This window comes from Propithecus coquereli, unplaced genomic scaffold (assembly GCF_000956105.1).
Source record: "Propithecus coquereli isolate 6110/MARCELLA unplaced genomic scaffold, Pcoq_1.0 Scaffold69, whole genome shotgun sequence".
Classification (NCBI taxonomy): domain Eukaryota; kingdom Metazoa; phylum Chordata; class Mammalia; order Primates; family Indriidae; genus Propithecus; species Propithecus coquereli.
Window position 1 is genome coordinate 3,892,820 of NW_012152951.1, and position 13,344 is coordinate 3,906,163.

Below are 13,344 nucleotides of genomic sequence, written 5' to 3' on the forward strand. Positions count from 1 at the left end.
TGATCAACAAGCTTGTAGTGATCACCAGAAATTTTAAAGCAAAAGTTTAGAGTACACAGTTACGATAGCTAATACTCATATGGTGTTTCCTCTAATAATGCTCTTAAGTTTTTCACACATCGTATATTACCTCCGCTGATCCTCACAGCCATCCTTTGAGGTAGATACACTGCTTATCCCCATGTACAAATGAGGCGGCTAAGGCACAGTAAGGGGCAAAGCGAGGATTCAAACACAGGAAATTTGGCTTCAGAGTCCATACTCTTAACCGCTATGCTACGATGCCTCTCAAAAAGAGCATTAAAAAACGGCCAGGATTAATTGTAGTGGCTACTTGAGTTTTACTTCAAGAACTATAAATTATAGGCCAGGTGCCATAGCGCAGACCTGTAATCCCTACACTTTGGGAGGCTGAGGCAGGAGGATTGCTTGAGGCCAGGAGTTCAAGACCCTGTCTCTACAAAAAAATATAAGAAAAATTAGCCAGACCTGGTGGCACGCACCTGTAGTTCCCAGCTACTCGGGACGGTGAGGCAGGAGGATTGCTTGAGCCCAGGAGTTTCAGGCTGCAGTGAGCTACGATCATGTTACTGTGCTCCAGCCTGGGTGATGGAGCAAGACCCTGTCTCAAAAAACAAAAACAAAACACCCTATAAATTATAAAAGGAAATGTGAAGAAAAACAGTTTCCAAATGCCAAGATGTATCACAGAAGAAACCCACTAGTTAGCCACATTTGCCTTAGAGAGGAGTCCTAGGACTCAAATGTTTACATAGTAGAAATTGATTTTTTAAAGTTTGCCTGAAGTTGAAAATTATATATTTTTAAAACATGGTTTATGGCCTATTAGCTGGGTGATCTTGGGCATGTAAATGTTACCTAACTAGTCTAAGCCTGTTACCTTAGGTGTAATATAGGGACGACAGCACCAACCTCATAGATTGATGAGAAGTACGTGAATGTATATAAAGGGCTTGCTCAACGAATATTAGCTCTGAATTCAAAAATCCCTTTGCATTTCCAGGCAGTATTTAGCACAAGATGTTTAAGTACCTGAGGACCAGTAATGCTCAAAAAACTTCAGAAGTATCCATCCACAGTACGCTAACTAAATGTACATTTGTACTTTATATTCAAATTCATGAACCATGATGATAAGCTTTCTTAAAAGGAAAGTAATATTTAAAAGAATTGTATATAAACTTCTGGTTAATCTTGTAAGTAATCAGGAGTGTATCAGTACTTTTTTGCCCTTTTGGTAGACTTACTGGAAATGACTGTAAAGTAGTCAAACAGAGCTAAGCCATGGTAAATAGAACATCAAATGATAAACTAAATTTATTTTGCTAAGGAGAAACTGTTGAACTAAAACAGAAATAAGTGCAGTCTAGACTTCAGATACATGGGAAAAAACCCTGAGAGTAACTAATTGTATATCACAATCCTCTTATGTAGATACTGGAAAATGTTAGTAGCAACACAACTTGAACAGTGGGTTTACATTTTAAACTTGATCTATTACCTTTAAATATTTGCTTTGTATCGAGAGAACAAATTCTGACATCTTCAGGAAACTAATTTGAATAAGCCAAATGTTGACTTACCATAGTTAGAGCCCTTAATAACGTCATTTAAATAATTTCTATTTTACTGCTGGAGTTCAGCTTTTCTTTTTTTAGGAAAGATATTCAGCTTCACCAAAGTTCAGATTTTTAATAATGAAGGTAACATAAGTACTTAAGGTCCCAAAAGCCCATTAAATTTCTATTAATAAGGACAAAACTACAAGTTTACTGAAAATAGTCTTTTTCCCTTTGCCCTCCAGTTTTACATTATTTTTAACACAAAAAGTCAACAAGATCAAATAACTAGACAGTAAAACACTGACTTTAAAAAATTACATCTTTAAACCCACAAGAATCATAGTTCAAAGCAAGCCTGGCCACTGGGGCAATACATAAACCTGTGACCCTTTCTCACCACTGACACGCTGAGACTAATTTTTCATAAAGAAAACACAAGAAATGCCATTTAAAAAGTGTATTTTTCCTTAATACATTCTGCAAATTTTGGTTAGCAGATATACTGTAAGGCTCCAGACATGTAAACAATTTATCCTATATTATGAAAGAGCAAAGTCATGTGATGGCAAGATAATGAATAATAAAGGATAGCTTCTCCCAAAAAAGAGGCTAAGGATTAAGAAGATTTGAAGTGCCACATTCTTGAAGTCAGTTCAACTTTTACCTCAGCTTATTTTAGGCCATTAAAGCCTAGAGCAGTGAGCTTAGGTAGAACTTAATTAGGAATACTGAAAGCTAGATTTACGTGCTGCGTTTCCCTTCACATCACTGGACACCATGATTAGAAATCCTAGAATTAGAAACAGATGGAAATGGTTTTTCCTGATTGAGGTTTTATACCATGCCAGGGGAAAAGAACCCAAAAAACAAAAAAACACAACCCAAAAAACTAATATATTCGGTCTTCATAGGTCAACTAATAAAAGGTCTCATAATTCAGGCACACGCTTTGGCCAAGTTTAGCTTTATCACATTTAAAAAATTCATGTATAAAACAAGTATCAATTCCAAATATAGATTAATTTTTAAGAAAAGCCTTCAGGAAATACAAAAATAATTTGGTGGAAAAGAAATGTTAAAACTGCCTGAAATTGAAAAGATGTAGTTACTGCACATTACATTATCATCGGGTACAGCTGCTCTCCCCAGGTATCTTGTTTTACCGTTTAGACCACAGGTACTCAACACGGATCTCCTAATTCACGGTACTAAGAAGTGCCCTTAAAATGCTCCATTTCCTTTGCCTGGTCCTCCCCAAAACCCTCCTGGTCCCACTGTCCTGCCCTTTCAAAGCAGCATAATGGCCAGCCATCCCAGACTTTTAGGAGACTTTTCTTCTATAGGATTAAAAAATCTTTAAGGATTACAAGTTCAGCCATACACCCCTCAAAATGGTCTAAATTGCTTCAGAATATGAAATCAAGCTGAAATTTTTTTACATTGAATTTTAAACCTTAAATTTCTGTATCATTAAGATGCCCATGTTTTAATGAAAAAGTAGAAAACAGAGTATAAAATTCAGTATCACCTATTTGTCTCAAATACAAGCACAGTGAGTATTAAACAGGAATGACAATGTAATAACAAAAACAGAACTTGCACGTTTGCCCAAACTGAATTAACTCTATTTCTCCGAATTTGGGGTGTATGTATGGCAAGTCGAATTTCTGATCTCAGCAACGGTTACATTATCAGTTTAACACTTTTCAAATACCGAAGAAGGCATTTTTCTATTCACATGGACTTCTTACGTATGCATATGCTGACCCGTAAATAGTTTGCCTTCCATGTTTGGTCTCTAAGCACTACATACACAGACTTCAAGTCAGTCTATGTGGCCCAGTGGCACTCTCTTTAGAAGCATCAGTAATACATTTGGCAAATGTGTTGAAATATGAATTATAAATTAACAAAGGTATAATCTTGCTGATATGAAAAAAAGAGTCCCAAATATTCATTTTTTAAAAATGTTAACATCAGAAAAACTACAATTCTCATCAGCTCTATTTCCTGAAAATTCAGTTGAGGTAACCTCTGCAAGTCACAGCTCCACATTTACATACAGTTCTGACCCTCTTTTTGGCTGGGCTGTGGTCAATAGAATCTGAAGATATATCTCCAGAACCTGAATACACAGAAAAAGAAATAAAGGAGAAAGAGAGTTAAGACAATTTAGAATGAATTTCTAAATCTCTATTAAAGTAGCTAGCAAGGGTACTTACGTATTCAAGACTGTTAGAGTAAGTTAACTCCCAAAGAGATATAGGTTCCCTTGTATTTATAAATTAATGTGAATATCAGACACAAATCATGATGGATTATCCTGAAAGGATGCTATGGGCTAATAATAGGTAAAATTTATATTTATTAGCCTATATTTGTGAATATGGATTTCTGAAATGATGACACTTACTGGAAAAAATCCAATCATTTCATGCATTATATAAGAGCACATAAAGTGAGATCAAGTAATAATAATATGTAATGGGCATCATTCTCAGAAAAACAAAAGAAAGAAAACATCTATAATTGTGACAATAAAGCAAATAGAATTAGATGTTCTTTTCAAAAGCCAGATTAAAGTAGGAATGGAATTCATGTGATTTAAATTATATTTTCAATCTTTTTCACATATATCTCTTAGTAAATATTCAGAAATGTAAGCTTAGTTTTTTTAATACAAGCAGTATAGTATTGAGAAAAGATGTTATAATAAATCAGCTTCCAAAGTGGAAGTTCTGAAAAAAGTCAGGAGGCACTGTGATGTAGACAAAAGACCATTCCTCAGCCTAAGGCCAGGCAGACCTGGGTTCCAGCATTAGCTGTCAGATTAGCTCTGGATCTTAAGTAAGATGACGAACTTAGAGTCTTGATTTTTTCCATCTTTAATACTAGTTTGGTTCAGATGATCTAAGGTCTTTTCCTATCTTATTTGATTCTTCCTATTGAAACTAACACCAATGAAACTGTACTTGAAAACCATACCTTTCATTTGATAATCAAAAGTCAGCTCTTCTCCAGCATTTATGGTTCTCGTGGAAAACAATGCTATTCGGGGAAGACGAGTATCGAGGTTATCAATGAAAACATTGAACACCTGAAGATTTGGGTCACACTAAAAAGGAACATTAGAACCCATTTAAGTAAAAAAATGATGTGAATGAGCTCTTCTACCTGCCATATAAAATTTTTACTTTCCCAGAGTATTAGTTTTTTAAGTTCCACTGGAAAATAAATTGGTTATTGTTTAGAGGTTTTTGAGGCATGCACATTTTTTTACCTATAAAAAATTTTAGGCCAGGCTCAGTGGCTCACGCCTGTAATCCTAGCACTCTGGGAGGCCAAGGCGGGAGGATGGCTTGAGATCAGGAGTTCGAAACCAGCCTGAGCAAGAGGAACACCCTGTCTCTATTAAAAATAGAAAAATTAGCTGGGCGTGGTGGTGCGTGCCTGTAGTCCCAGCTACTCAGGAGACTGAGGCAGAAGGATAGCTTGAGCCCAGAAGTTCAAGGTTGCTGTGAGCTAGGCTGCCATGGCACTGTAGCCCATGTGACAGAGAGAGACTCTGTCTCAAAAAAAAAAAAAAAAAAAATTTACACATACATAAAAGTAGAGAAAATGACATAATAAATTCATATGTATCCACTAAGCAGCTTCAAGTTTGCCAATCTTCACTCAACTTTTTTTTTCCTTGAGAATTTTAATGTAAATCCCACGTAACATTATCATTTCACCTCTGTTTCAGTAGGTCATATAAAGAACTAGAATAACTATATTTAAAAAGTCAAATCAGTACTGTAGAACTCAAATTTCATACTGCATAGAGTTCCATCACCTTAACTTTGTTCAGTATTTTGAGAACACTACACTAACTTATGGAATATGTAAGAAGAGAGATCTAGTGAATCACACTAAGAAATCGAAATAAGGGTTTAATTGTCCTTGGATGGAATATATCTGTTTTGAGACTATCTCAAATTTATCATTAAGAAATAAATTCCTTAAGGTAAAATTTTAAGTAAATCAGAAAATTCACAAGGGAGTCAGGACATCTCTGTCATTTTACTGCCAATCGTACAGTAATTTCTTGGTTTGAAATCCATCAGAAGTTTAACATGGTCTACACCTCCTCACATGGTCATCTAAATAACTCTCTGAAACACATTTTCCTTGTTATCCATAAAATCTCTATTAAATGGAGATAATGTCAACCTTGCAAGCCTAATGGTATATTATCTACACCTGGTACTCAGTAAGTACTCTCACCCCCAAAATTATTAACTTCCTTATTTTTGGAAATAATTTTTATACAGTCTAAGATTTTGGAGTTAAGTCCAGCCATATTCTAAGTTCTTTCAAACACTAATTAAAAATTAAGGAGGACTACTAATTTACAATGTAGAAAAATAGCCCCAAATACTTCAATAATCTACAAGTCTTTGAATTTTATAAAAAATGGTAACATGTTAAGAAAATACATTTATCTTTAGTTGTACATCCTCAAATTTAGTTGTGTTAACCTCTGTAAGACACCTATGTAGTTGTGTGTAGATTCTTAAACATATTACCTCTTAACTCCTCTGCTAATCAATTTCCTCCTCTGATATGAAGATAATACCTGTCTTATAAAGTTACTGGAAAGTTTAAATGTAATAACATATGTAAAGACTCTTACAAAATGCATGGTACTGGGTAGGTACCTCAGTGTTTATTTTCCTAATACGGCAATAATACCATGACTTAACAGAAGGGGCCCTCATATTAAAATACGTACTTTGGAAATGTTAAAAGCGTATGTAGCTTAAAGCTGATTATTTTTCAAACTATGGAAAAATCATTAAAAATAGTACTACGTTGAATTATTAGTCTTGTGTACAGTTTAAGTATTTCTTCTTACACTGTGATTCACAAAATGAGACACATTTCCATATCGAGCTGCATCCACTGTGAATTCGTCAGATTCATAGTCCAGATCAAAGAGATATGTGATTCCCTTGTTGTCATATAACTGTCCCCGTCTTTCGGCTTCTTCACTTGTGATTACCTAAACAGAAAAATCTACAGTATATTATGTAGCTATTGCTGAATTGAAGAAACCTTCATCCATAAATTTATTAATATATTAATGCCTACAAGGGTTTAAAAAGCGAGAGATTCAAGTTGTCTTCAAAACAAACATTCACATAAAGAACCAGATGGAAAGAAGTAGGAAAACAAGACGAGGAAAAATGATGACGCAAAAGATTTATGACTTTTTAAGTAGGATTTGAGACAATGCACAAGTTGAAACATTGCACTACTTTCATTATAATTAGTATGTTCGAAAAGCTATACAACTAGAGCTCTCTATAGGGCGCAACTGAATGTTAAGGACTACATTTGCAAGTATATATCCTCGAAAAGCATATTTTCCCTATAACTAACCTATGTGCTGTTACAAATGGAAATTTGTTAATACAGGGGAGAAGATATGTTAAATCTGCAGTCAACCATGTGGAAAGTTTTGTTTTGTTTTGTGGAACAGGCTGTTTTCATGAAATTCTGTAAATTCAAAACCATCGTCTACAGTTCTGCTCTTAAGAACACAGCTTTATCACATGCTCAGCTTAAGAAACCAAAAATATCTAAAGTGATTCATGTCACCAATTGGACTTGACTGCTGAACCCATTAATAAGTAAAAAAAATAATTTGATTAACCAAAAACATTGATTGTACAAGATCTAGAATCCTGAAGTGATTTATAATAATCTGCCATTGTCTAAAAGTATAAGGATCAAAAGAGGGATCTCATTTAATTTCAGAATTCTAGATGATTACATATAATTGTAGGTGATCCAATTTCAACTAATTTAAAGAAAAAACAAAAACAATCAGATTTGACAACCCCAGACATGCAGCCACATTCACGTCTCTCTAGTCACAGCTGAACCCACCCTTCAGTTTGAGGCAGTGTAGTGCAGTAGTGAAGAACATGATTTGAGTTTTGCCTTTTTTTTTTTTTTTTAAATACTTAACTCATGTTTTTTTTCTTTTAACCGCTAGTCTACCGGGGAGATTTTGTAGTTTTGAACCCTGGCTCTTCCGCACTCCCATGTGACCTTGGGCAAGTTGCTCAATTTCTCTGTGCCTCAGTTTCTTCATCTATAATGATGGTGATAATAGTACTACCTCATAGAGTTGTGGAGAGCATTAATGGGTTAGTTAACACATAAAATGCTTAGAACAGTAAATGGCACGTCGTAAATACTATTTTTTACATTTATATATGTATGATTTGTATAAAAATAAGTTTGCTAGTATTTGGTCATTCAGAGAATGGTCTTTACAGTTCAAAGTATCCTGAGTTACAGATACAGCCTGATTTTCTTATCGATGCTATAAATGCTTATGTGTATATTTTACCATACTTGCTTGTAAAGCACTGGCCTACCCTATGGTATCTTTCATACAGATATGAAATAGGGTTTTGCCAACTATACTTAACCATACTTGGCCAAATGCATGAACAACTTTAAAGTTTCAAAGTCAGCATGTGATCTGGTTTTCTTCTTAGGACTCTTGCATAAAAGCTGTCATATTTTAAAATTTTTAAGTACTAGCTTCAATTAACTACGAGAGTTTGTTGAACAATGACCGTATTGATTTAATTTGCCATTATTTATATATTTTTTGTTCAAAAGTTTATTTCTAACTATGCCAGTGAACCCTTCTCCTAAACTTGAAAATGAATTTCTACATTATCTGCAGATGATATCAGAATGTACCAAATATTTATGTTATTCAGGTAAAAAGACAACTTTTCAAAAGTATAAACCTTACATGCACATTATTTGCTGTATGATAAGTTAAACGTACCTCTCCAACGTATTCCATGACAAAACTCATTCTTTTAATCTTCACAAGGGTTTTTACACCCCAGCCACGGCCATTGCTAGTTCGAAAGATGCAAAGTGAATATTGTGTGCCTTTTTGTACAATCCTATTGGGACAATCAGGTCCACATTGACACCTTGAGTTGCATTCATAGATGGGGGTACCGGGCGGGATTTTAATTTGTTGGTTTTTGTTATAAGCCAAAAGAACTCCAGCTTCAGCAGGACAACATTTGTCAAAGAAGCAATCCGTGCATGAACAACCACATGTAGCTTCGTTAACTAAGCTGATTCCAGGAGCTGGTTTATATTCATTAATGTAGTAGAAGTCTGAAGGTGGGCCCTCTAAGTCAACAGTATTTTCAACAAATATCATTCCTTTATGATTCTTTCTTCTGTTGAGTTCATCCTGCCATCGCTGCAGAGCTATCCTTTGTTTAGCCTTCTTCACAATGTACTCAGCAACCGCAGGTTTCAGAGTTTTGTTACTGTTTTTTGGAGTTACTGCTTTGCCTTGCTTTACCTGAGATAAATAATTATGCTTGTCATTAGAGAATTGCTGAAGCAGTAATGGGCACTTGAGATTTTGTAAAGGTTCCCAAGTATTTGTAGAATCTGGCCATCCTTTCCATTTTACAAGATAATATTCCATATCCTTGAAATACAAAAGAAAATGCAATTCAGATTATGATAGTCCCACTTGTTGAAAACATTTAAACATCTTAAAGAGTAAGGTATCCATTACCATTTTTCTTAATAACAGTTCAGAATATGTAAAGAGTCACATGTTCCTAGCAGATGAAGTACAAATCATACAAGTAAAACTTTTTCTTTACATTACATAAAACATAGAATGTAGATGTGGCATAACATGTTTGACAACAGGCTAAAGAATCTTACTTGGAGAAAGAGAAAGGTACTAAAATTTATGAATATTTTACTAAACGATGATTAGGTTAAACCAAACCATGATCATATCTCAATCATGAAAATAGATGGTCCCAAAGTTAACTACTTATGACCCAGGTTAGTGGCTTACTTGGCCAGCATGGGTAATGGTACTCTCTAAGGTCTGTAACTTAATATCATACCCTGGACATGAGGGAGCTTTTATTTCTCAATGTCACGGGCACACAGGCCCTAGATGTTCTAGAGATGCACTGTCCAATACAGGTATTACTAGCCACATGTAGCTACTGGGAACCTGAAATGTGGCTAGACTGAATTGAGATGTACTTTAAGTAAAATGCACACTGAATTTTGAAAGCTTAATACAAAAAAAGAATATAAAATATCTCTAACTTTTAAAAATACGGATTACATGTTGAAATAATATTTTGGATATACTGGATTAAACATTATTAAAAGCAGTTTCACTTGTTTCTTTTTACTTTAAAGTAGTTGCTAGAAAATTTAAAATGACATCTGCAGCTTTCATTCTATTCCTATTAGATGGCTCTATTCTAGAGAATGCTGACCTTACTTAGACTCACCTGTGACTGGATTAAGCAGCAGGCACTCAAGCCAACAAAGATCAAATATTCTGATTTATCCCTCAGACTACTGTTGGCCTGCCTGGTTCCCAGACTCTTGCCTTTCCACCCAGTGACTTGACTATGTTTTCTTCCCCTAAAGTCAGGCAATGGCATGTTCATTAAGTTTCACTTTAAAATTAGGCTGTTCGGTGTGTATAATAAATAAAATCTGAAGTGAAGTCTCTCAGTAAGCTTTTCGTTTTGTCTGCTGGAATAACTAACATATATCCACATGCCCTAGGGTGAAGTAAAATCATAAAATGTCTTCTGAAATAGTGAAGTGATTAAACTGCATTCGACAGTTTAATTATCATTTTCATTCATAGATATCAAAAAAAACTTGTTAATTGCGCTACATTTGCTTTTCCCTGAAAATGTTAATAAAGTTTTAATTACAAAGTAAGGCTGCCCATGACAGTTGTTGTAATATTCATGATTTATTGATGACAAAGGACTGAGGCCTGTGGTGGCTGACGTACTGCTGAGGCACCGACTGGGCTGAGGAACACAGGAAAGCCACTGTGCGGGAGCAAGTCGCCCACCCATGAGCGAGCTTATTTTATCCCACTACCTACATTTTCGTGGTTTGTTTTAATGTATTCTATTCAATAAGCAGTAATCCTTGTGAATTAAAAGAACTTTGTTTTCTTTGGAAAACTGGATAAAATTTTTTCTGCTAAACAATGTGATTAAATTATGGTGTGAGGATATGTGCAAAAACTGTCCTTCTGTGGAAGTAAATACATATTGTGGTTCCAGGAAAAAAGCCTAGACATACATTTAACTATGTGTCAGACTGATCCTCCGTAAGGTTTAAGGACTTCTCCTTCCTGTCAAGTAACTGCTAGAATTCGGGACTACTGTTAGCAGGTTTCTGCTCAGGCAAGCATGTAAGAGAGCCAACTGGCAGAATCTAACATATCTATTCCCCTTAATTCTGTAAGTTTTTAATTTTTTGGATGCTAGAATAAAGCAATGCCTGGTCCTCTGTTTTTTTCTGCTACAGTTTTTCCTACCATAACCCTGGGTTATGTCAAATGCTGTTAGCAGACAATGAAAAAAACAGATACATTGGCTTTAAGTCAGATGATTAAATTATCATCCAGCAAAACTAAAAACATCTACTGCCGAAATTTATTTTCAAAATAATTAATTGTATTCTTTAATCTTAGATGAGTCACTTGCATTTTAAGTGACTAAGTTTTATATGTTAATCACATTGTTACCTACTTAATTTATGTTTGTAAATATGCTCATAAAACATGACTGCCTTTGGCAAAATAATATAGAAATCTTAGTAATATTTTATTTTTACTTTACAGACTTGTCTTTTCTTTGTAAACACATTTTACTTTTAAAATCCAAAAAAGATATTGCCATTTTGAAAAATAAGATCATTTACACAGAAAAATCACATTGACTTAAGAAACAAATTCAAGTAATCTGAAAACCTAAAATTCCAAATAAAAGCCAAAAAGTTCATTAAACTTATGTATTATATCAATATCTTACTCTGATACGTAATCAACTCTTGATCACCTATAGAAATGGAGTACGAGTAGTAAAAATGATCCATAAATCACTCCCATGTAATTTGGAATGCATCATATGAATTTTTTCTTAAAGACATTTTCCCCCACTATGGTTGGCTTAAGTTAAATTTAGTCAAAATTTTAGTATCAATAATAAGTGTATGAAAGTTTGGTCACTAGGGGTTGTGATGAAATGTAAGGTACTACTAGCATTTAGGAGCAAAATCTCATTGGGAAAAGAAGGCAATAATATGTAAACTATGCAGCAACGTAAGACAATCTATACCATGAAAATATAAAGAGGAAAATCAATATAGGTGAGACAATAGGAAAAGGGAACAGAGGAAGTAGAACAAACTACACTGCGAAGGGCTGACAGAATTTGTTCAGCAGGGAACGTGGCAGGCAGGATGAAAAACATAAGCAAAAGCTGGGAGCTAAGATTTGTTTGAAGTGTCCAGAAAACACTGAAAAGATAGATTTATCTAGCTTTAAAGTTCCGTTCTTACAATTCCTAGAAAGCACAGTGTCTCTATGGGGAGCTTCATTAAATACAAATACATTTTACTCCACCTTGTTGGGAAAGTTTACAGATCTAATCGCCCAGGCAATGAACTCTTCGGCCCTATCTCATTTGACCTCACTATAGCAGCAGCTACTGCGGGACCATCCCTTGGGCTCCAGTATCACTGTTCTCTCTTCGTTCTTGTTCCTTTCCTACTTTCTTCACTGAGACTGCTTTCCCTGCCCCTCTCTTAAACAACTGAGCTACCCAGGACCCTGTCCTCAGCCCCTTTCCATGCTAAACAAGTGTTCATCCCTTTTGAGAAAGGGATAGCCACGGACCTTTCCGTAGCAAAAGCCACATAAGTAACATTTTTGGCAACTGCAGGACATCTGGATTCCAGCTTAAGAATTCCTGTTCTAAATGGGCCACCTCATCACTCCAATGTTTTTAACTAATAATTATATGCTGAGGATTCCTAAAATTTTCTCTGCAATCCCCTATATATCCCATAGGCTGCTGGATGCCCAACAGGTTCCTGGACAATCTATTCACACACAACTCACACTGTCCTTCCTAAACTCATCTGCTCACCTACTGGCACAGGCCACAAACCAGGGGTGCAATCTCGATTCCTTCTCCTCAATCCAATTCATCACCACGTTTCTTTAGAGATGGCCTCCTTCCCGTCCATCTCTATTACTACAGCTTTAGTTAGCTCAGGCCCTCAACTCTTGCCTGGTTTATTAATCTTCCAAAAGGCTTCCTTCCTCCAGACTGACAACACTCTGTCCTCTTCATCACAGAGTTTCCTTATAAAAAACAAAAATCCACAGAACCAGTTATTCTGTTGTTTTCTTACTTGAAAACTGTTAGTGGTTCCTACACTGCCACTAACAGAATAAAGTTCAACTTCCTGTTAACTTTATTATTACTACCAACTAACTCCTTCGTGTTCCCATTTCTGATTTAAACTATAAGCTACTTGTGGGAAGGGATGGCATCTTATTCCTCACAGCCTGAGAACAAGCACAGTTGCCCACCATATCTCAGGCTCTGTATAACAAAAAATATGACTACCAAAATGCATGCAATATAAAAATCACAACAGTAACTATACAAATTCTTAAAAGAAATACAAGCTGTTCAACTGAACCTGGAGGTAGCAATCCATGGTTTCTCAACATTTGTTTTTGTCACCTGCTGTCTATAGTCAAGAAATGGCAGCAAACTCCAAAACTTTAAAAGAAATATATATGGGAGAACAAAGACCAAGAACATTTTCTATCTTTCCATTAGCTAATTTTTTGTGCCAA

The 13,344-nt window shown here is 35.2% G+C and overlaps 1 protein-coding gene across 3 annotated transcripts in view; it reads right to left on the reverse strand.

Annotated features, from left to right (window-relative positions):
• Positions 1-3,015: 3,015 nt before the first annotated feature.
• SUV39H2 (suppressor of variegation 3-9 homolog 2 (Drosophila)) overlaps positions 3,016-13,344 on the reverse strand; it is a 20,519-nt gene continuing 10,190 nt past the window's right edge. For 2 of the 3 annotated variants that reach the window (XM_012660917.1, XM_012660915.1), the window contains 4 exons: positions 8,440-9,111; positions 6,481-6,627; positions 4,569-4,698; positions 3,016-3,708 (listed from right to left, as the gene is read on the reverse strand). In XM_012660917.1, coding sequence (XP_012516371.1) covers positions 3,602-3,708; positions 4,569-4,698; positions 6,481-6,627; positions 8,440-9,108 — 1,053 coding nt within the window. In that variant the 5' untranslated portion in view covers positions 9,109-9,111 and the 3' untranslated portion in view covers positions 3,016-3,601. The remainder of the gene's footprint in view (positions 3,709-4,568; positions 4,699-6,480; positions 6,628-8,439; positions 9,112-13,344) is intronic. The other variant, XM_012660918.1, reaches the window with a different exon arrangement.